Raw genomic sequence first — 20,395 nt, forward strand, 5'->3', positions numbered from 1 at the left:
AGAGGCCGACGACAAACGCTGACCCCATCTCAACATCTGTGGTGTGGGTGTGTTTGTGTGATGGATGTGTGGTGTGTGTGTGTGTGTGTGTGTGTGTGTGTGTGTGTGTGTGTGTGTGTGTGTGTGTGTGTGTGTGGGGTGTTTGGTGGTCCCGTCCAAAGGACGGGTCAACCACTAGTTCATAATAAATTTCATTGAGATCGTGTGCGTGTGTGTGGTGGTCCCGTACAAAGGACGGGTCAACCACTAATAAAAACTAAAAGGATCAAATTCGACCCAAACAAACATGTAAACAAAGTGAGTCAAATGCCAGAGGAGGGGGAGAGTCGGACATTGATTTGTTATTTATCGCTGCGCTGGGGCAAAATGTATTCGCCATGGGTAATAAATAATCCCACTTGAATAAATCCTGATACCGATCAGGTGTGTAGAGGGAGCAGAATCAAATGTCGGTCAGAGTCCACGAGTGAACATTAGTGAGCAAGTCGAGAAAGACATGGACAGCACAATGGTTGCACTAGAAATACTACAGAATACAAGTGAAACCACATTAGACAGGCTTATGGATAAATGAGGAAAGCGCCTAAATGGAAATGTTCAAGGAGACGATAAAAACCGTCTCATTTTACATACAACTCTGTGTAATATCTTTGAGCACGGTTTGGCTAACTAATCCCTGAGCAGAAGTATTGTACGTCATGTAGAAGTCAACGGGTAGATCTACTGACTTGAGATCCGAGACAACATTTGAGAGATCCAATAGACATGGAGAAAGTCAATTTCAAGGCGTAAAACATCAAAGAAGACTTGATCTAGTCTAGAGTGTGTCATATTCGTAAACCACTCTACAAAATATATAATTTATAGCTCCTTACTGGTTTCATGGCAGTAGAGTAATGAGATAATGAGCAAAGCTGAGAGCTAGTTACAAAGCTCCTTGTCTCGGAGAAGGAAACAAAGTGCAAGGGTCCCTGATAAGAATGGGAAAGCTTCCTGGAGTAGTATGATGAGAGTTTAGTTTGATCGTAACCATGCCACTGTGCGAAAGTCTAAGTGAAGAGAAGTTGTGGTCCGGTACGGGGGGAAGCCGGTCCCAATCACCTTACTGTGAAACCAACGGCTCCACGTCCAGCTCTCCCACCTCCACATCACCTCCACTATCACATTGCTCCTCCAATCATCGGATCTTCAAACGAGGCTCATCCACCTTCATCTTGGAGAGTCGCTCCCCCTCCCCCACCCCACCACCACAACCCCCGCGTCTCCTAACCTTCATCATCGGATGGTATCCAGCCTTCCTGCTAGTGTTTATCAAGAACGCTCTGGTCAATATCTTCTATCTCTCCTGGACACAACTCATCTTCATAGGACCTGCTATCTGGGTATCAGCATGGCTGTGGGTGTTTATCAAATGCTTCACCATCCCCATGATGATGACCAAGTGGTTATTCTCCATTGTATTCACCCCAGCATCAGAGAGGTTACGTAAGAAGCGTACAGTTCTTATTAGTGGTGGTAGTACAATACAAGCGTTACATCTGGCCAGGAATTTCTACACAGCAGGTGCCAGAGTGATTGTATTTGAACTGGAGGGTAAATTCAGTCTGACCAGATTCTCCACTGCGGTACATCGGTTCTATACTGTACCAGAACCCAAGGGAGGCCAAGGTGTTGAGTATATTGAAGCTGTCAAGAAGATTGTAGAGCGTGAGGAAGTGATGTATTATATTCCTGTAAGTGAAACAAGTCCTGCATACTATGACGCGCTACTCAAACCTATCCTTAGCTCCCTAGGATGCACCTGCTTCTGTCCGAACCTACAGGAGGTACGTCTCCTAGATGACAGCTTTGAATTCCACAACATTTGTAAGCGAGAGAACATTGAGACACCAAACTTCTATCGTGTTCAAAGCAAGGAAGATATCAGTGAGCTGTATGAGAGTGGTGTGTTGAGATCTGGACGGAACTTGATGTGTAATGTGGGAGATATCAAGCATCGCATCAAACTCATCATGCCTCACACTAGAAGACAACTCAAACTACCACGTGCTATCAATGAGTCTCACCCATGGCTTATTATACAGGATAGCCCTGGTGATCATTACGTTACATGTACCACAGTCAAGGAGTCCAAGGTAGAAGCGAATGTCACGTGTCGTGTAGAACATAATGGTATCGGATTTGTACCTGTAGAGAGTGACGTCATCAATCAATGGTTGAATCATTTCTTCGCCAGACTGACAGGTCTCCGGCCGATCTATGGTCACCTTAGCTTCCGCTTTGTCATCACAAGGACCGGTACATTACTTCCTCTGAGTTGTAAGGTTGGTATCAGTCTCCCGTACATCTGCTACACCAATGTTCATCCCAGGATCGTATGGAAACCATGTCGCCACTTCAGCCGACAGAAATCAGGACCTCTCGTAGTCACTGAGAATGGAAAGCCTTGGATTACTGATCTGTTTGGATCCTTCATGAGTAGTCCAAACATCAGCTCGATAGCCAAACTATTCGGTCAAGTACTGGATAAGCGGGAAGTATTGTTTGTCTATTGGGACCCGGTCCCGTATTGTGCTTACTATCATCTGCAGCTTCCATTCAATAATATCTCACGACTACTCCGGGGGGAGGAAATCAGGAACAGGCATTCTCTGTATCACAGGAGACTAACAAGTTCCCTCAGTTCTGTATGTAACCAGTAGATACTGCTGGACAGATAGCTTTGTACATAGTGCTTGTAACTTGTAAATAGTGTGTACAGTAAATATATTTATTTAGATAATATATGTATTTGTAAATAAAATTTGATAACTTCAAGTGCTTCAAAACATCAATTTAACTCAGTTCTTATTATTTCTTAAGAAAAAAAAAAAAATCAATAATTTTCTCATGACTAAAGTCAAAGTTGACACGTCCATACTTACCTAACATGTACCTACCTACCTACATTGCTTATCCCGAAACGACCCAATATTAAAATGTATGGCACTTGTCACATACTTTCGACTTATGTATGTTCAATATACTAGCTCAGACGAATATTTGTTTTGTTTCCACCGTCATTCAATTACCCGGAATCGACATCAGTTTACTCCCATATACATATTAGAATAATATTTGTCTGTGTGGGTTCTGGCAGATAAAGGCGACAGGTGACAAGTCAATACCACGTGACCTATCTACGTTACATACACCACTGTTCCTAGGAACCTGGCCTGTGTACATAGGAAATTATAATCAGCTTATTTTGTATACCTAGGAATAAACAGTTAACACTAGTGCAGGACGACACCTTTCCAAATGTGTATAAATAGTGGAAAAATTCAGTTCAAAGTTTTTCCTTTAGATTTCTTCTTCTTATAATCTCTTGATGTTTTGCTGAGAGAGCAAGTGCTCTCCAGGGTCTTGTTTTTGATCACACACAAAAAATAGTTCCACAGTTTCGCGAACCTGTGCAATTTGATAATCTATACCTCATAAACATGAATAAGGTGATAAGAATAAATTGGATTTAACGCCATCACATGGCGAGAAAATGGCCGTGCATAACACAGCACACGTGCAAACAGCCCTAATCTAACCTCTAATTGCAACTAGGTTCTTTATCTAGGCCGTGGAATCCTAGCATTTTTATCTAGGTCGTGAAAAAATAGCAACTTTTATCTATGGCTAGGCACTGGATCACAGAAACTTTCATCCAGGTTCTGGGTCATAGCAACTTTCATTTATGTTCTGGGTCATAGCAACTTTCATCCAGGTTCTGGGTCATAGCAACTTTCATCCAGGTTCTGGGTTATAGCAACTTTCATCCAGGTTCTGGGTCATAGCAACTTTCATCCAGGTGTGTAACATTAAACTTTGAACTCACGCGTACACCCTGTAACATAACATATAGTGTCCACGCTTCCGACCTTTGGAACGTTTACACATCTCACATGGACAATATAGGGGGCGTTAGTGAACGAACGAACAGAGTTCCAAGTTTTAAACTTGATGATTTTAGATTGCGTTTGCCTGTTTGTTCTACAACGACTCTGGGACAGTTTGCCTTGCAATGAAATTTGGCAAAATGTTGCCATGCGTAAACTAGAAATGTGATACTTGGCGACGCTTTTGGGCGTTAATGACAGCTGTAGTGTTTGTTATTTACCTATTTATTTTAGTAGATGACAGCTGACTTAAAAAAAAAAAAATCACAATGAAGTAGGCTGTACACCTACGAAGCTGTAACAAATCCATCAAAGGAGTGAAGATCCCTGAAGAATCTGGGGATGTTCAGGTGCATTATTAATATTGGTTTATTAAAAAAAGTACCTACCATTTTCTTATATTCTAAGCAAGACTAAGAATAAATGACAACTATGTACTATTTGAAAATACATCAAACATAAAGTATCCATCAGCAATAAATAAACTTCTTGAAACATTTAACATGAGATACGAAAACCTTGATTTAGCAATGTCGTACCCACAGCTGTTAAAAACTATTGGTAGGCACTAGCAAATTACATTATTGTTATTACTTAGGTATTATATCTTTTTATCTTCTATCCCTTTCCATTAATAGTACACCTAACCATCTCGATGTTTTTTTTTTTTTTTTTTTTTTTCCCCCCCTTACTAAGGATTTTTATGTCAAATAAATAAATAAATATCATAGGATAGACTGATAGAGGATAAGATGTTAACATGTATGGTATAGGCAGAGATGTGCAAAATGCTTTTGAAAACCAATTTGAAATGCAAAATGTAAAATGCCTCTGGAAAACCAATTTGAAATGCAAAATGTAAAATGCTTTTTAAAAACCAATTTGAAATGTAAAATGCAAAATGTACATTTTGAAAATGGTTCAGAGATGTGCAAAATGCTTTTGAAAACCAATTTGAAATGCAAAATGTAAAATGCCTCTGGAAAACCAATTTGAAATGCAAAATGTAAAATGCCTCTAGAAAACCAATTTTAGTTAGGGTTCACAATGCATGGTTTTAGTGCTGCAAACAATATTCTTTTGACTGGCGATAGCCTCTACCAGACCAGAGTGGACTTTGGTGTTTTAGGATGAAAGGAGCTTTGTTATGATTGAAAGTCCACATAGTTGTTGTTTTGCTATTGTTAGGACTCTACAATGTTATTTTCACGTACACCATTCAACACGTTTTGCATGTCGTGCACATTTTCCAACGAAGAAAGTAAGTTCCAAGTTTTAACTCGGCGATTTTTGGTGGGTTTTAGAAATGATTTGGAAATTGGAGATTTCACTAATAAATGTTTTTTTTTTTTTTTTTTTCATAATCAACAATGGTTAAGTGATATCTATAGGTAGTTAGGTAGGTACTTGATATTTAGCACAATGTGGGAAACAAGGATTGATATCTTTTAACAGAGTCCAAATTTGACCGAGAGGAGTGTGAGGTTATAAACTCATGGGGAATTGGGGATCTACTTTTTCATTGCCGTGGCTTCTGAGTAATTACTGAAAATCTTAGTATAAATCAAAGGGTACAAGGCATGAGTGTACAAAAAAAAGGACTGTATCCAAGTATAGTGAGTACAATGATCCTGCTTACCTGAAGTTCTACGCTAGATTTTTGGTTGCATCATACAGCGACTTTCAATTTCGTATCTGCCTGTTTTTGAAAGTTTTGTGGATACTCCTTTGGATTTTCTGATCGAAGAATAACTGGATTGATACTCTAAACGCCTTCAAAGGAAAATACGGAAGATCAAAAGAAATCTTTTGGAATTTTTGGATATTAGAGATGGGAAAAGAACGTACGAACGAACTGTAGGAACTTGTTCTTTGAAAAAGTTCGTTCCTGAACGGAACTGTTCTTTCTGATTGATAACTACAAGTTCGGCCATGCCTTTTCCACAAGTTTGGCCATGCCTCGGGATGAACTAGCGGGATTCCGGAGCGACAAGTTCGGCCATGCCTTTTCCACAAGTTTGGCCATGCCTCGGGATGAACTAGCGGGATTCCGGAGCGAAGCGACGCATTCAGCTAGTAGGATAATAAAATCCAGCCCGTGAGAACCAAACCCATGTGGCCTAGCATTTTCAAGGCAGATGCACTTACAACCAAGCTATAAAGCTGGCCTGTAAAATAAAATATGACACTGTATCTAACCAAAGTAATGTATTGGTATCGGTATCCGTATCCCGCATAGCGTCAATAGCGTGTTATATATATATATATATTTTTTTTTTTTACTGTAAGTACTAGGTACCTAAAGTAGGTATGCACTTTTTTTCGTGCCGTGTGCATCCGTTGGTTGGTCGAACAGTGTTGCCAAATACGGATGTGACGATCGGAGGTTTTTTTCTCATTTTGTATCGGCAACATCGGGTTTTTGAAGGGGGCAAAAAGTAAACATAACCTTCAAAAATTTTAAAAAAAGTTGAACCCAAAAAATAAATAGCAGCAGCCGCAAGTCAAAGTGTAGTGCAGGATTCTCAACTTCCCGTGAATTCTAGCGTTTCAGAGACAAAAATGGTAAGTTTTATTAGATTCCTTGCAGAAATTCACTTTCCTTGACGTCCGGTATTTTCCGGTGTGATTTGTTCAATCTCCAGCTTCGAACGGCCCGAAGAAATCACAGGCGAATTCTTTGTTCTGTCCCAGCACCTTTCAGCTCCCAGAGCACTAAAATCTGGTTAAATCTAGTATTCTTAACTCATTGGATATTAAATTTATAATCACTGAAATGTCAAGTAGAATTATCTCGAGATCAGGCTATGTGAGATTGTGATGTATTCAAGATTCAATGTTTCCACATGAAACACTTCTAGGAAATGTGTAGACTGGGCTTAACAGGTTCTAATTAAATTCATTTTTTTGTTCCAGGATGCTAAAAGTTCCAATTCCAAACCTTCACAGCAAAATGGTGACTCAAAAGACGAAAACGTCCAATGTGAAGACATGACATCCCGAGACTACTACTTTGATTCCTATGCTCATTTTGGTATACACGAAGAAATGTTGAAAGATGAAGTTAGAACTACATAAAGGCATAAAACTGGAGGTGGAGATCAATTTTAGACTGGCTATTTTTGCATCACTTCTCGACTTGAAGGTGTTAAAAAATATATTATAAGAACGAGATCCATTCACAGTTCACACACTGATCGCTCTATCTCTAGAACCACAACACCTAGAAAGTCTAATATTTCCCGGTTGGTACGTATACGCCATTCTGCCTCGTTAATCTTTTGAGCATTTCATCTGCTACCTCCTGCATTCTGCCTGCCTGAAGCATAGTCCTCACATTCCAGGTACCTAGTTTTAGTTCCGGTGCGTTGGGCGAACGACATTTCTGACAGACCACCTACCCGGGACTGTCTCTTAATAGATGTCATAACGTAGCCCCGGACAGATAATCATGGTGTTTTCACCTACGTACAAATTTGAGTTGGATAAAATAATAGTATCTAATAATATTTTAAAAAATAATAATAATAAAAACTGGGTACACACGGAACACAGATCTATCCAATAAAGAAATGTTATTAAGATCATTCGATAACAAACACACGAGCCAGAGAATTAGAGAAACGAAAGAAAAGATACTTACTTACTTTCCGTGTCCTCTTCTTTCTCATCAAATCTTTCTTCCCCAGTAATTTGAGACGTAAATTGCCTTCTCGTTTGCCGCAAGGAGAAGAGCTCGAACCCCCAGCCCCCCGGATTATGTGTCCAACATTCTACCTCAGAGCCATTGGGTCTGGGGTAGAATGTTTTCAACCATGCCAGGATTTCCAACTTGAAAACATGAACAAAAACACAAGGTGCATTCAACTTGCGGTGATTATGTCATAGGATTCACAAGTATCGACGCTATCATAGGAAACTTATCACTAACTCTAAGTCAGAGCTTATCACTAGCACAGGACATCTTGACTGTTGACGTCATATTATGGATTGGGTTTACTTCATACTCGTGGTTGACCCGTCCATTGTACGGGACCACCACACACACACACCACCCACATCCACCACGCACACACCACACCCACCCACCACCACACACAAACACACACCCACACCTACACACACACACCCACCACACACAAACACACGCACACACGGTCGAGCTACGCGCTCCCTGACATGTCCCACAATGCAGCATAATAGGCATAACTTTGAACAGCCGCCATTTTGAATCAGGATGGAATGTGACAATTTGAAGTAGCCTATGTCACCCGAAGTACCTTTTTAAACAACCACAAAAAATTTCATCAAAATCGGTCGAGCCGTTTTTGCGTGAAAAGGGGACAACCAAAGGTCTATTTAGCGTGACAGACAGACAGACAGACATACATACAGACAGACAGAAAATTTTACAATGTGATTTTTGGAATCGTTGATGCATAAGTAGTAAGAATAACTAAAATTTTCACAATTCTAAGCAATGTATAGACAAATCTACAGTTTTATTTATATAATAGATAAAGGATTTGGTGGGTAAAATGACAAATTCCATCAACAAATCGAACCTGAAGTATTGTAAATTGTAATGAAGCTAGGATAGGAAGAGCCTCTTCGCAAGGGCCGCTCTATTTTACCGATCCTTTCTAAATACGAATAGGTACCTGCCTATATTTAAAGTTAAACTGATCAGTGGCAATACTCCTCTTACAGAGTGTAACCCCGAGTTCCAAGCACAGAGCCGAAATAACTTCGACTCTGCCTGGTATTGAACCGTTGATCTCCGGTGTGCTAGCCTTGTGTGATACCCACCCGGCAACTTGGGGCTGTTGGCAGTCTAGCTTGAGAGTTGACTTAATTGTATGTAAGTATGTAGTAGGTACATAATTATTTGCAATGTGGAGTGTGGCCCATCGCACATTGGACGCGTAGTCGGGCAACTTTTAGTAGTGCGTAGTCACCTGAAAACCCAAACCTATGAAAATGATAGAGACTATCTATAGTCTATAGGCTTCTCAATAAATTGCATAAGTTAGTTTTTTCGGGCGACTACGCTGTGACGAGCCTGATACGATACAGTTCATACAGTAGAATTCACCCGCTCGACACATCATTTGAATTATTTCGCATTGTGTAATCAATAGAATCATATTATAATCAAATAATTAAACATTGTCCTTTGATTACTCAACACGTCCAAATTTCTGGATCCAAAGTCAACAGTCCCCCAGTCCTTGATCCTGACACACTAGTCTCCATGATATGAGTAATCCTGGTAACAGAGTACAGTGTAAGTATAAAGTTCTGTGTAATCAGTAGCCTGGTGAACTTTATTCTATGTATGTACCTCGATAAGAAATAACTTTAGTCTTTTCCCTTGAATTATTTCTTATCGAGGTTCCACTGTAATTGAAGTTTGAACAATCGTTCATGGTTTTTTATCTCTGAAATTTTAGATGCTATATTTTCGTTAAATAATTATAAAACTCATCATTATATGGTAAATAAAAATCAGATTAATAAGTATTTCAGTATACATAACAAGTGTTTCTAAATATTGTGCACTTCTAGCGCGCTGTATAGTATTTTTATATCCACAATGACAACAAAAATATAATCAATGTGAACAATGTCCGTAATAGTTGTAATACTGACATGTTGCTGAACTCATGTATTGCATGTACATACCTAATGTATACATTTTTACAATTTAGGCAGCATAATCAATGTCTGTAATGGTTTCAATGTTCACATGTTGTTCATGACCAGTAGTATCTTGTGGTAAATCGCGATGAATCTTGTAATGTTGAAGTAAATATTTGCGAATAGTAAATGCTGAACCACACGTTTCACATATGTAGGAACGCACCGGATTGTGAATCTGTTGATGACGTTTCATTTCACTATTCGTACGGAATCCCTTGTGACATATATCACACAGATGAGAGCGAGGTGGTCTATTTCCTGTGTGTAACTTCAAATGTTGATTTAACCGAGTGATGCGATGAAACGCACGACCACATTCCGTACAAACATGACAACGATCCTGCGCATGCGTCAATTTGTGACTGTATAAGCTCGCGCTTTGTGCATAACGATTACCACACAATTCACACACGTAAGGTTTTTCTCCTGTATGTATACGGATATGCTGTGCCAAGTTAGAAGAACACGCAAAAGCATGACCACAGTATTCACAACCGTACTTGCGAACATTGTCATGTACAGATACTATATGAACTTTGAGCTGTGATACGGTGCGGAATTGTTTACTGCATTGATCACACACAATAGGTTTCTCGCCAGTGTGTGTATACATGTGAGTCTTGAGAGTGCTGAACGAGTGAAGGATAGCGGTACATTCCTGACATTGATATCTGAGGGCACCGTTCACATAGATACGACATTTCTCCTTAAGTGCGCCTATTCCTAACGTATCCTCAACGAGTAGTATAATACCATGATGTTCTGCCATATGTTTCACTACATCTCGCTTACGATCCAATGACACAAGACACAAAGAACACTGGTGTGTAGATGTAGCGTGCATAGTAAACATATGAGACCACATAGCATTCATATTGTCAAACAATTCTTTACAATGTTGACACTCGAGGGACGACCAATTGACCGCCATATGCTCTTCTATATGATGGGCCAAGCTACTTCTATTTGAAAAAGTTTGATTACATTGGTCACATATAAGACTCTCAATATTAGATTCCTTCCTGACACGATCTACTAGTTTCACTTTACTCAAAGTGTACTCTTTTTTGTTGGTGTTGTGTGTTGTTTCAAGATGACTTTCTATGTATGCTTGGACCTTGAACTTCTTGGGACAAAAGTTGCAGGTATACACAAGAGCACCTGTCTGAAGTCTTGACACCTTGTCATTCCCTTTACTTACAATCGTTTTTAGTAAATCGCGAGTCGTCCAGTTCAAGTTAGCATGCATTTCTTTTAAATGTTTCATCATATTACTTGAATAGAAGAAATGATGATTACATTGTGGACATAGATAAATGTGAGATGAAAAATTGTGTTCATCCTGGCAATGTATCTTGAGTTCTTCTAAAGATGAGAAATAATCAGTGTCACACAAAGTACAACCAAATATCTGCTCTATCTGTACTACCAAGTCATTACTATTAACTATCTTCTCGTGTGTCGTACTCATATGATTAGTTAAAGATTCAGCAGTCAGGTGGTGTTTCTCACAAATTTCACACTTGAATATCTCTCTAGTCTTGGTCGTATACTCGGGAAAATCTAGGATAAGTTTCTTTTTGTAATGATTTGGATTAACAATGTGCTTGTTATGAACATTGCGCATATGTTTGAAAATATCTTGCTTACGGGCGTAACTTTTGTCACAAGGTCTACATTCATACACATTGTTCATTACACTTGTGCTCGCTTTATTCAATTCCAAGTTTACTTCTTGGACGTTTGTTTTACGTCTAAACCGGGAAATGTCGGATACTTCCTCATTATGACGCGCTCGCATGTGTTTTCTAATGTCTTGACCTCTGATATAGCTCTTAGGACCTAAACATATATCACATTCGTAGAGTTCTACAAAGTCGTACATATGAATATGGGATCGTTTTATATGTAGCTTTAACAAGTTCTTACTGGTGAAGTAAACACAGCAAAAGTTGCATATGAATATATCCATATCTTTTTCTTCAATGGATTGAAGGTCACTCGTAGAAAACTCTACTATGTTATCATCAGTATCATTGTAACAGTCATAGTTATCGTCATCTTCACCAATTTCAACGATTTCCACTTTTATATTGGTTTCAGTCGGCTTGGTTATGTCCCTCACATGAACGCTAAAGGCAACGTCACAGACGCTGCAGATCTCCTTCTCACTGGCATGTTCAACTCTTGTGTGACTAACAAGCTTACTGGAATTGTCAAAGTATTTGCTGCAATGACAACAGTACCACACCCACCTGCAACACCAATGGATTTCGGTCTCGTTAGTAAAATCATAACACAAAAAATGGATCGGACAAAATATTAACTAAAAACTGAGTTATTAGGTACTAACTTATTTTTTTAGGTGAACCTTATAATGTTGAGTCAAATATTTTTTTAGTTTAAAGGTAGCATTGCATATTTCGCATACAAACGATCGCACTGATATATGTATTTTAGTATGTCGACGCATATTTTTCTGCGTGTTGAATACTTTGCCGCAAACTTCACAAACATACACCCTATCTTCTGTATGCGTTTTCATATGCTTTTGTAGATCACTGGGCAAACTATAGGAGCGCTCACAGAAGGAACATTGAAACTTGCTATCTTTATGTGTAAACTTGTGATAGTAAAGTCCTGCCCACTGCGCAAATGAAGCTCCACATTCTTCGCAAACATATTTCTTCTCTCCTGTATGAATACGCAAATGTACATTGAGATTAGATTTCTCATTGAATGCATGACCACAATACATGCATTGATGTTTCCGAATGTTTTCATGAACACTTTGATAATGTGTATTAAGTCTAGTTCTGAATCGAAAGCGTTTTTGGCAAATATTACACGAGTGAGATTTTTCGCCTGTATGTATATGTATGTGTTCTTTTAAACTCCAAAATGATCTTAATCTTTGTCCACAGTGAGGACATTCAAATCTGACTTTACCGTCTACCACAACTCGGCACTTCTCCCTTAAATCTTTGGCTTCATCAAGTAGAGTTAATGTCTTTTTATGTGCACGTTTCATATGTCTTAGGAGCAGAGATGGCTGTCTAAAATCTCGTGCATTTGAGAATGGACAGAGATTACAATGGCTCTGACGTGTGTTGCTTTTGTGTTGGGCATACATATGTGTCCACAAGCTGGAACAATTTTCAAACTTAACAATACATACTGAACACACATGATTTTCTTTATGTTTCTCACAATCCATCGGTAACCTTAAATTTTTCAGTTTCTTGTCCTGATCCAATAAACAGGAGTTACAAAAGTTGGCAAGTACACACGGTGAGTTGCAAATATTACAACAGAATTGTACATCTCTGATATTTTTCACTTGAAACTCAAGTGGATCAACTATCGTCATCTGATGAGTAACACTTAAATGATTGATTAGGTCTTCACTTGTGCTATATAACTTGTTACAACAGAGCCTACAAGTATAGTAGGTCAGATTCATGAAATTGTGTACTAGCTTCATGTGAATTCCAAGCACCCTTTTCTCTTTCATACACTCATCACAATGAGCACAAATATAATCATAGAAAACATTTCTAAGCCTTTTATGAGAGGTGAAATGAGCGCCGCATTTAGAACATATCTCCTCATCAACAACTTTGTTAGATTCAGCATGAATGACAATGTGTGAGCGGAGACCCGATTGTGAGGAGAAGATTGCCTCACATGTACAACACGGCCACACCTCAATACACCTGCAACACGCCAACACCACTCCAGGTTAATTTAATCAGAATACAGACAACAGAAAGCAAAACAAAATTCTAGGCTAAAACCTGAACAGTGGTATACCTATATTATTTAAAAACTAATAAATTATATACTTAGGTCCTCTAATGTGGCATAAAAGTTTACATACATCAATCGACCAAACGTCCTCTTATATGACGTAAAAATTTACAATTGGAATTTTGTAACTCCTCTAACTAGGATTTACTCATATATATCATTATGAATTATTTAAACATTTGAAAATTTGCAGGCTTTTAAATGTGTTTTCAAATGATGCAAGCGTTTATAAGATAAGCCACACGCAGAACAGACGTAAGGTCGCGCTGAGCTATGCACAGAGGTAAGATGATTGCTCAAGTCCAGACAGTGTTTGTTGCAAATTTTGCATAAAGATTTCCACTTGTTAACATGATAATGATCAATGTGACGCATGACAACAGTGCGACGTTGGTATGTTCTCCCACAATATGCACATTCATACCTGGTATCGGAATGGGAAGCTTTGTGCTCTCTTAAACTGGTACTGTGTAGAAAGCAAGCCCCACACTCCTCACACACAAACGTTCTTTTTTTAGTGTGAATGTTCATATGTGGTTTGATATTTTCCACAACTTTAGAACAGTGAGGACATTTGTACATTGTTTTTCCTCGTATTTTTCCTGGTAGCCTACACTCGTTTAAAAACTCTTCCCACTTTTTTTTCTCTAATATTTCAGGTGAATTCGGGTCCAGAACAATTGCTTTCTTGTGAATTTGTTGCATTTAGAACAGTGAGGACATTTGTACATTGTTTTTCCTCGTATTTTTCCTGGTAGCCTACATTCGTTTAAAAACTCTTCCCACTTTTTTTTCTCTAATATTTCAGGTGAATTCGGGTCCAGAACAATTGCTTTCTTGTGAATTTGTTGCAGAATATGTTCCAGGAAGTAGAGGATCACCCTGCTCAATAAATGAAATTACAATCTGTTGATTAGTGCATTAATTTTCAAGAAATTTGTTGCATATGGCTAATTAGTACAGAACTCTTATTTGTAGGTGTATATTTATCATGTGGACAAATATTGCACCTGACAAACGTGTTGCTGTGTTCTAGGAACACATGAGACCAAAGTGACTGACAATCATTATGCTTACTACCACATTCACTACAAGTATGATGATCAAAGTGTTGATCGCACTCATTAGTATCTTTCATAGGATGTAGATCGCAAGTTGCTGAACGGTAGCATGGCTTGCTACAAACTTTGCAAGCGTACTTGATATCTTGCAATGTTTTCACAATATAATCTTCAGGATTAATATCAATCTTATCATGCCATAAGCGCATGTGATCAGTAATACGATTTGGTTGGTTGAAAAGCTTTTCAGGACAATCACGACAAGTATACCACTGTAATCCTTTTCTAACATAACCATTAATTACAGAGTGCATTATTCTAATATGCAGCTGTAAAATTTTTCTCTCTGTGAAGGCATCATTACAATAGTCACAAAAAAGTTTGGCGTCTACACTCTCTTCACCATGAGACTTGGATTGAACGTCGGAAGAAGAGCATGGATCTTCTGACTTTTTCATGAATTTCTGATGTATATCCTCTGGATTATGATAATTCATGTTAACATTATCATCTTCTGTCGTATTGTTCTTTGGTAGGTTATGAAGGAGCTTGTGAGATTGGAGATCGGATCTTGAGGAGAATATTGCGCCACATATACGACATGAACATGTACACCTGGAACACGCCAATAGCAAGCCCAAGTTAAAAATGCATCAATACCACAAACAAAGTTTAGGATCATAATATGATATTTATTAGCTTGAAATTTTTCAAGTGATTTCTTTAATTCGAACGAATTACCTTGAGTGCTGCAAAAAGCATGAACGTTCAGTCCTGTGGCTTGATAATACTCATAATATCACTTTAAGACTGAAAGAATAACTAAATTTATTAACTGTCAAGAAGTACACAAATGGTATGAATTGTGACTTGATAATACTCATAATATCACTTTAAGACTGAAAGAATAACTAAATTTATTAACTGTCAAGAAGTACACAAATGTTATGAATTGTGTAAGACATTTCAAATTTATAGGTACATATAAATACCCCAAAGTTAGTTGACATTTGACATAAAGAGATCTCAAACGAAACAAAATACTATAGTTTTTCCCCCGTAGGGTAATAAAAACTATTATTTTGGGTCTTGCGTAAGCTTGACCCGGTGAGATTACTTTCCCAATATGTTCCAGGAAGTAGAGGATCACCCTGCTCAATAAATGAAATTACAATCTGTTGATTAGTGCATTAATTTTCAAGAATTCGAAGTTTGTTATCAGAGGAAGTGAGATCTGCAAAAACTGCCGGCCGCACAGTTCTCCTGCGTGATCTCGAGGGTGCAGCTTTCCAATCAATGCTGGAGATTGAAGAGAATCAAAGGAATCTATATAGATTCTTTTGATTCATATCGGAAGAGAATCAAGATTCTTTTGATTATTTTAGAATCAAGTTACGGAAAAGAATCTTGATTCTTACATCTTGTTTTTTTTTATTCCCTTTTATTTTTCTTACAAAGAGATACTTATTTCTCTTACTCGCTATTTGGAATCCCTATTTTCTGCCACTGTGATATTCCCTTTTATTTTTCTTACAAAGAGATACTTATTTCTCTTACTCGCTATTTGGAATCCCTATTTTCTGCCACTGTGAATCAAACGAATCGAGACCTCCCCCCCTATGGATTCTCTTGATTTGGATTTTCAAAAAGCTTTTTTTTACCAGGACACGTCTACACTGCCTGATTATCTCTATTATATTATGATCACTGAATGTCAACTTTTTGGTTAGAAAATTTCCTTTGGATTGTCTTGATTTGGATTTTCAAAAAGCTTTTTTTTTACCAGGACACGTCTACACTGCCTGATTATCTCTATTATATTATGATCACTGAATGCCAACTTTTTGGTTAGAAAATTTCCAAGTGTAAATAACCCAAAATTACCAAACTTCACTTGATTAAAGGACTATTTCATTGTAGAGCCAAAAGAGTTTGTTGCATATGTTACGGTAAATATAAGAAAAACTGAGCCCTGTATTCACTTCATCGTCTTATGCAATATTTTATCAAGCTATTGCAATGTACGCGTATGAAGAGTGGTAATACTGTGATCATACGCGGGACATTGGCCCCACATCTTCGCAATATTTTATCAAGCTATTGCAATGTACGCGTATGAAGAGTGGTAATACTGTGATCATACGCGGGACATTGGCCCCACATCTTCAAAACTGGAAGAAATATGTATGTAAACATTTTATAAGAGAATTAAAAACTCGGGTATTTCATATTTAAAATACACTTATTTATTGTAAGAAGTATATATTTTCTTAACTATACATATACATAATCTTATTACATGGTTTTATATTATAAAATCAAGATTATCTTATATTATAAAATCAAGATCCATTCACTCATTCACATTTCATATTCACACACTGATCATTCTATCTCCTGAACCACAACACCTAGAAAGCTGAAATTTGGTAGGAATATTCCTTTTATGGTCTAGGTGTGCAATAAGAAAGGATTTTGCGAAAATCTAAACCGATCCTGAGATATGATCAATTTTTGATCGATAAAATTTCCATAAGAAATACACAGAGTGCAGAGACTGCGGAAGAGTAAACTTTTCCTCGCTCGCCTAATATTTGAGTCTGAGGTCCCTAGAGCCTAAATCCAAAGTTTCAGCCATTGGCCCGTGTGTGTGTCTGTCTGTAAACAAATGCAGCTAATAGGGAGCGCGCAGCGGGACTGTATTTTTTATTATTTTCTACAAGTTCGGCCATGCCTTTTCTACAAGTTTGGCCATGCCTCGGGATGAACTAGCGGGATTCCGCAGCGAAGCGACGGAATCCAGCTAGTTATTTTCATAGATTTAGTAAATAAAAAGGGTAATACAATCGTAAGTTGGTAGTACTTAGTACCTACATGAACCTACCTACTTGGTACTGCATGTAGGAATATTTGAAGTTTCCATTTTAACAAACTTACACGTAGTCTGATGTCGCGTTAATGTCTTTTTCAATTTGAACAAAGCTCCACAAGAAACACACAAAAAAGGACGTACATTGCTATGAACAACCATATGTCTTTTCAACACAAAAGGATTTGTAAAATCTTTACCGCAAAGATCACACATATAATGTTTTAATTCCCCAGTATGTATCTTCATATGCTTTTTCATGTGATGAGGATGTTTGTAGGTGTTTTCACAATAGAGACATTTATGTCGCACGGTTGAATGCGTGTTCTTATGGTATTTTAGATTTGTCCACTGATTGAATGATGCACCGCATTCTTCACACATATATTTCCTCTCTCCAGTATGAATACGAATGTGCACGTCCAGGTTAAGCTTTGTGAAAAACTTCTGACCACAATAAGAACACTCGTGAATGCGGACATGTTTATGTGCTTGTTTGTAATGACGAGATAGATTTCTACTGTATGGAAATTCCATTTGACACACAGAACACACATGAGGTTTTTCGTTCACGTGAATGTGCATATGGTCTCGGATGGAGTCGAAAGACTTCAAGAGAGTACTACAATGGCTACACTCATATTTAACATTTCCATCAACAACTCGGCGACAAGTTTCTTTGAAAACGGAGAGAATCGGAAATTTCTTGTGATGATCAGACATGTGACGTAACAAGACGGATGTATACTTTGTGGCAGGCATTTCACAGCACAAGTTACATTGGAGTGGGATATTCTTGTGGTCATTAAACACATGAAGCCACAGTGAACGACAGTCTTTGAACTTCCTATCAATACCAATACAAGAGTAACACTCGTGAAGATGGGTATTGCAATCCAAAGACACTTTAGCAGTCGTTGGGTTTATGTTGCGATGTTGAGGACAAAATCTAGAGAGAACACATGATTTATTACAAAGCTGACACTTGTGAGTGACATCCGACATGTTCATGACAAGATTGTTACTGGGATCCAATTCAAACAGATCATGACTTAGACGCATATGTCTCTGCAACGCCTGTACCGTACTGTATAATCTATCGCAACATAGTTTACAAGTAAACCAAGTCGCTTTACTACGTATATATTTCTCAGAATGTAAAAGTTTCAAGTGAACTCCAAGCGTGAATTTCTCACAAAACCATTCCTCACAAAAATCACAAATAAATCCCAGCTGGGGTTTATTTCTATTGTGAAAGAGAAAATGAACACAACAGAGAGGACATTTTTTCTGATGCAAGTAAACCAAGTTGCTTTACTACGTAAATATTTCTCAGAATGTAAAAGTTTCAAGTGAACTCCAAGCGTGAATTTCTCACAAAACCATTCGTCACAAAAATCACAAATAAATCCCAGCTGGGGTTTATTTCTATTGTGAAAGAGAAAATGAACACAACAGAGAGGACATTTTTTCTGATAGATAAGCCACACGCAGAACAGACGTAAGGTCGCGCTGAGCTATGCACAGAGGTAAGATGATTGCTCAAGTCCAGACAGTGTTTGTTGCAAATTTTGCATAAAGATTTCCACTTGTTAACATGATAATGATCAATGTGACGCATGACAACAGTGCGACGTTGATATGTTCTCCCACAATATGCACATTCATACCTGGTATCGGAATGGGAAGCTTTGTGCTCTCTTAAACTGGTACTGTGTAGAAAGCAAGCCCCACACTCCTCACACACAAACGTTCTTTTTTTAGTGTGAATGTTCATATGTGGTTTGATATTTTCCACAACCTTAGAACAGACATTACTCACATCATTACAGAAAAAAGTATTCAACTTTTTTCATAAAATAATTAATTAATAAATGAATTATCATGTGGGAAGGTAAGTACCAGGGTAAAAAACCTGTATTAGGATAGGCACAAGAAAGCTAGACAGATATTGTACGAGTATTTAATATGAAAAAGTTCATAGTGTTTATGTTAAGCCAACACCACTCCAGGTTAATTTAATCAGAATACAGACAACAGAAAGCAAAACAAAATTCTAGGCTAAAACCTGAACAGTGGTATACCTATATTATTTAAAAACTAATAAATTATATACTTAGGTCCTCTAATGTGGCATAAAAGTTTACATACATCAATCGACCAAACGTCCTCTTATATGACGTAAAAATTTACAATTGGAATTTTGTAACTCCTCTAACTAGGATTTACTCATATATATCATTATGAATTATTTAAACATTTGAAAATTTGCAGGCTTTTAAATGTGTTTTCAAATGATGCAAGCGTTTATAAGATAAGCCATTTTTCTGATCAACTGTATGCATTTCCACATTATTGATTTCAGCATGAGTGACAATGTGTGAGCGGAGACCCGATTGTGAGGAGAAGATTGCCTCACATGTACAACATGGCCACACCTCAACACACCTGCAACACCATACCACAATATTAAACATTACTCACATCATTACAGAAAAAAGTATTCAACTTTTTTCATAAAATAATTAATTAATAAATGAATTATCATGTGGGAAGGTAAGTACCAGGGTAAAAAACCTGTATTAGGATAGGCACAAGAAAGCTAGACAGATATTGTACGAGTATTTAATATGAAAAAGTTCATAGTGTTAATGTTAACCATTATTAGAAACTTTGCAAATTCTTTCATGTCGGACAAGATGTTTCTTCCACTTGTAAGAAGATCCACATAATGTACATACAAAAGGTCGATCTGTACTGTGAACAGCAGCATGGTTTCGTACGTCCTGGAAAAATTTATTACAAATTTTACACAAAGATTTCCATTTGTTCACATGAACCTGATCTATATGACGTCGAAGATGGTTACGATGTTGATAAGTTCTCCCACAGTATTCACATTCAAACTTGGTATCCGAGTGAGTAGTTTTATGAGCAAGAAGACTGCTATTGTGCAAAAACCAGGCTCCGCATACTTCGCACACGAATTTCCTATCTTTAGTATGAATATTAAGATGACAATG

The 20,395-nt window shown here is 37.8% G+C and overlaps 2 protein-coding genes and 1 long non-coding RNA gene across 3 annotated transcripts; 2 read left to right on the forward strand and 1 right to left on the reverse strand.

Moving 5' to 3' along the window:
• The first annotated feature begins 997 nt into the window (after window positions 1-997).
• On the forward strand, window positions 998-2,839 carry LOC103508960. The gene has a single exon (XM_008473547.3). It carries the CDS (start codon window positions 1,032-1,034, stop codon window positions 2,700-2,702), a length of 1,671 nt encoding a protein of 556 aa, XP_008471769.1. The 5' UTR covers window positions 998-1,031; the 3' UTR covers window positions 2,703-2,839.
• A 3,509-nt stretch (window positions 2,840-6,348) lies between these two features.
• Window positions 6,349-6,986, forward strand: LOC113467317. Its single transcript, XR_003391443.1, has 2 exons — window positions 6,349-6,494; window positions 6,846-6,986. It is a non-coding gene; the product is annotated as an uncharacterized LOC113467317 (long non-coding RNA).
• Window positions 6,987-9,396: 2,410 nt separating this feature from the next.
• LOC103508965 (zinc finger protein 208-like) lies at window positions 9,397-20,029 on the reverse strand. Its single transcript, XM_026823435.1, has 3 exons — window positions 19,751-20,029; window positions 11,990-13,278; window positions 9,397-11,887 (listed from the first exon to the last, which is right to left on the reverse strand). The coding sequence occupies exons 1-3, from the start codon at window positions 19,847-19,849 to the stop codon at window positions 9,637-9,639; spliced, it is 3,639 nt and encodes a 1,212-aa protein (XP_026679236.1). The 5' UTR covers window positions 19,850-20,029; the 3' UTR covers window positions 9,397-9,636.
• Window positions 20,030-20,395: the final 366 nt, after the last annotated feature.

Source organism: Diaphorina citri, unplaced genomic scaffold (assembly GCF_000475195.1).
Source record: "Diaphorina citri unplaced genomic scaffold, Diaci psyllid genome assembly version 1.1 scaffold454, whole genome shotgun sequence".
NCBI lineage: Eukaryota > Metazoa > Arthropoda > Insecta > Hemiptera > Psyllidae > Diaphorina > Diaphorina citri.

Excerpts from the sequence above, each read along its gene's own strand:
- LOC103508960 (XM_008473547.3), top strand. The coding sequence starts at position 1,032 with ATGCCACTGTGCGAAAGTCTAAGTGAAGAGAAGTTGTGGTCCGGTACG.
- LOC103508965 (XM_026823435.1), bottom strand. The coding sequence starts at position 19,849 with ATGTTTAATATTGTGGTATGGTGTTGCAGGTGTGTTGAGGTGTGGCCA. Across the intron at positions 13,279-19,750 it reads AATCGGGTCTCCGCTCACAC|ATTGTCATTCATGCTGAATC; the intron begins ATTGTCACTCAT and ends CTCCGCTCACAC. Across the intron at positions 11,888-11,989 it reads TATAAGGTTCACCTAAAAAA|GTGGGTGTGGTACTGTTGTC; the intron begins ATAAGTTAGTAC and ends TTGGTGTTGCAG.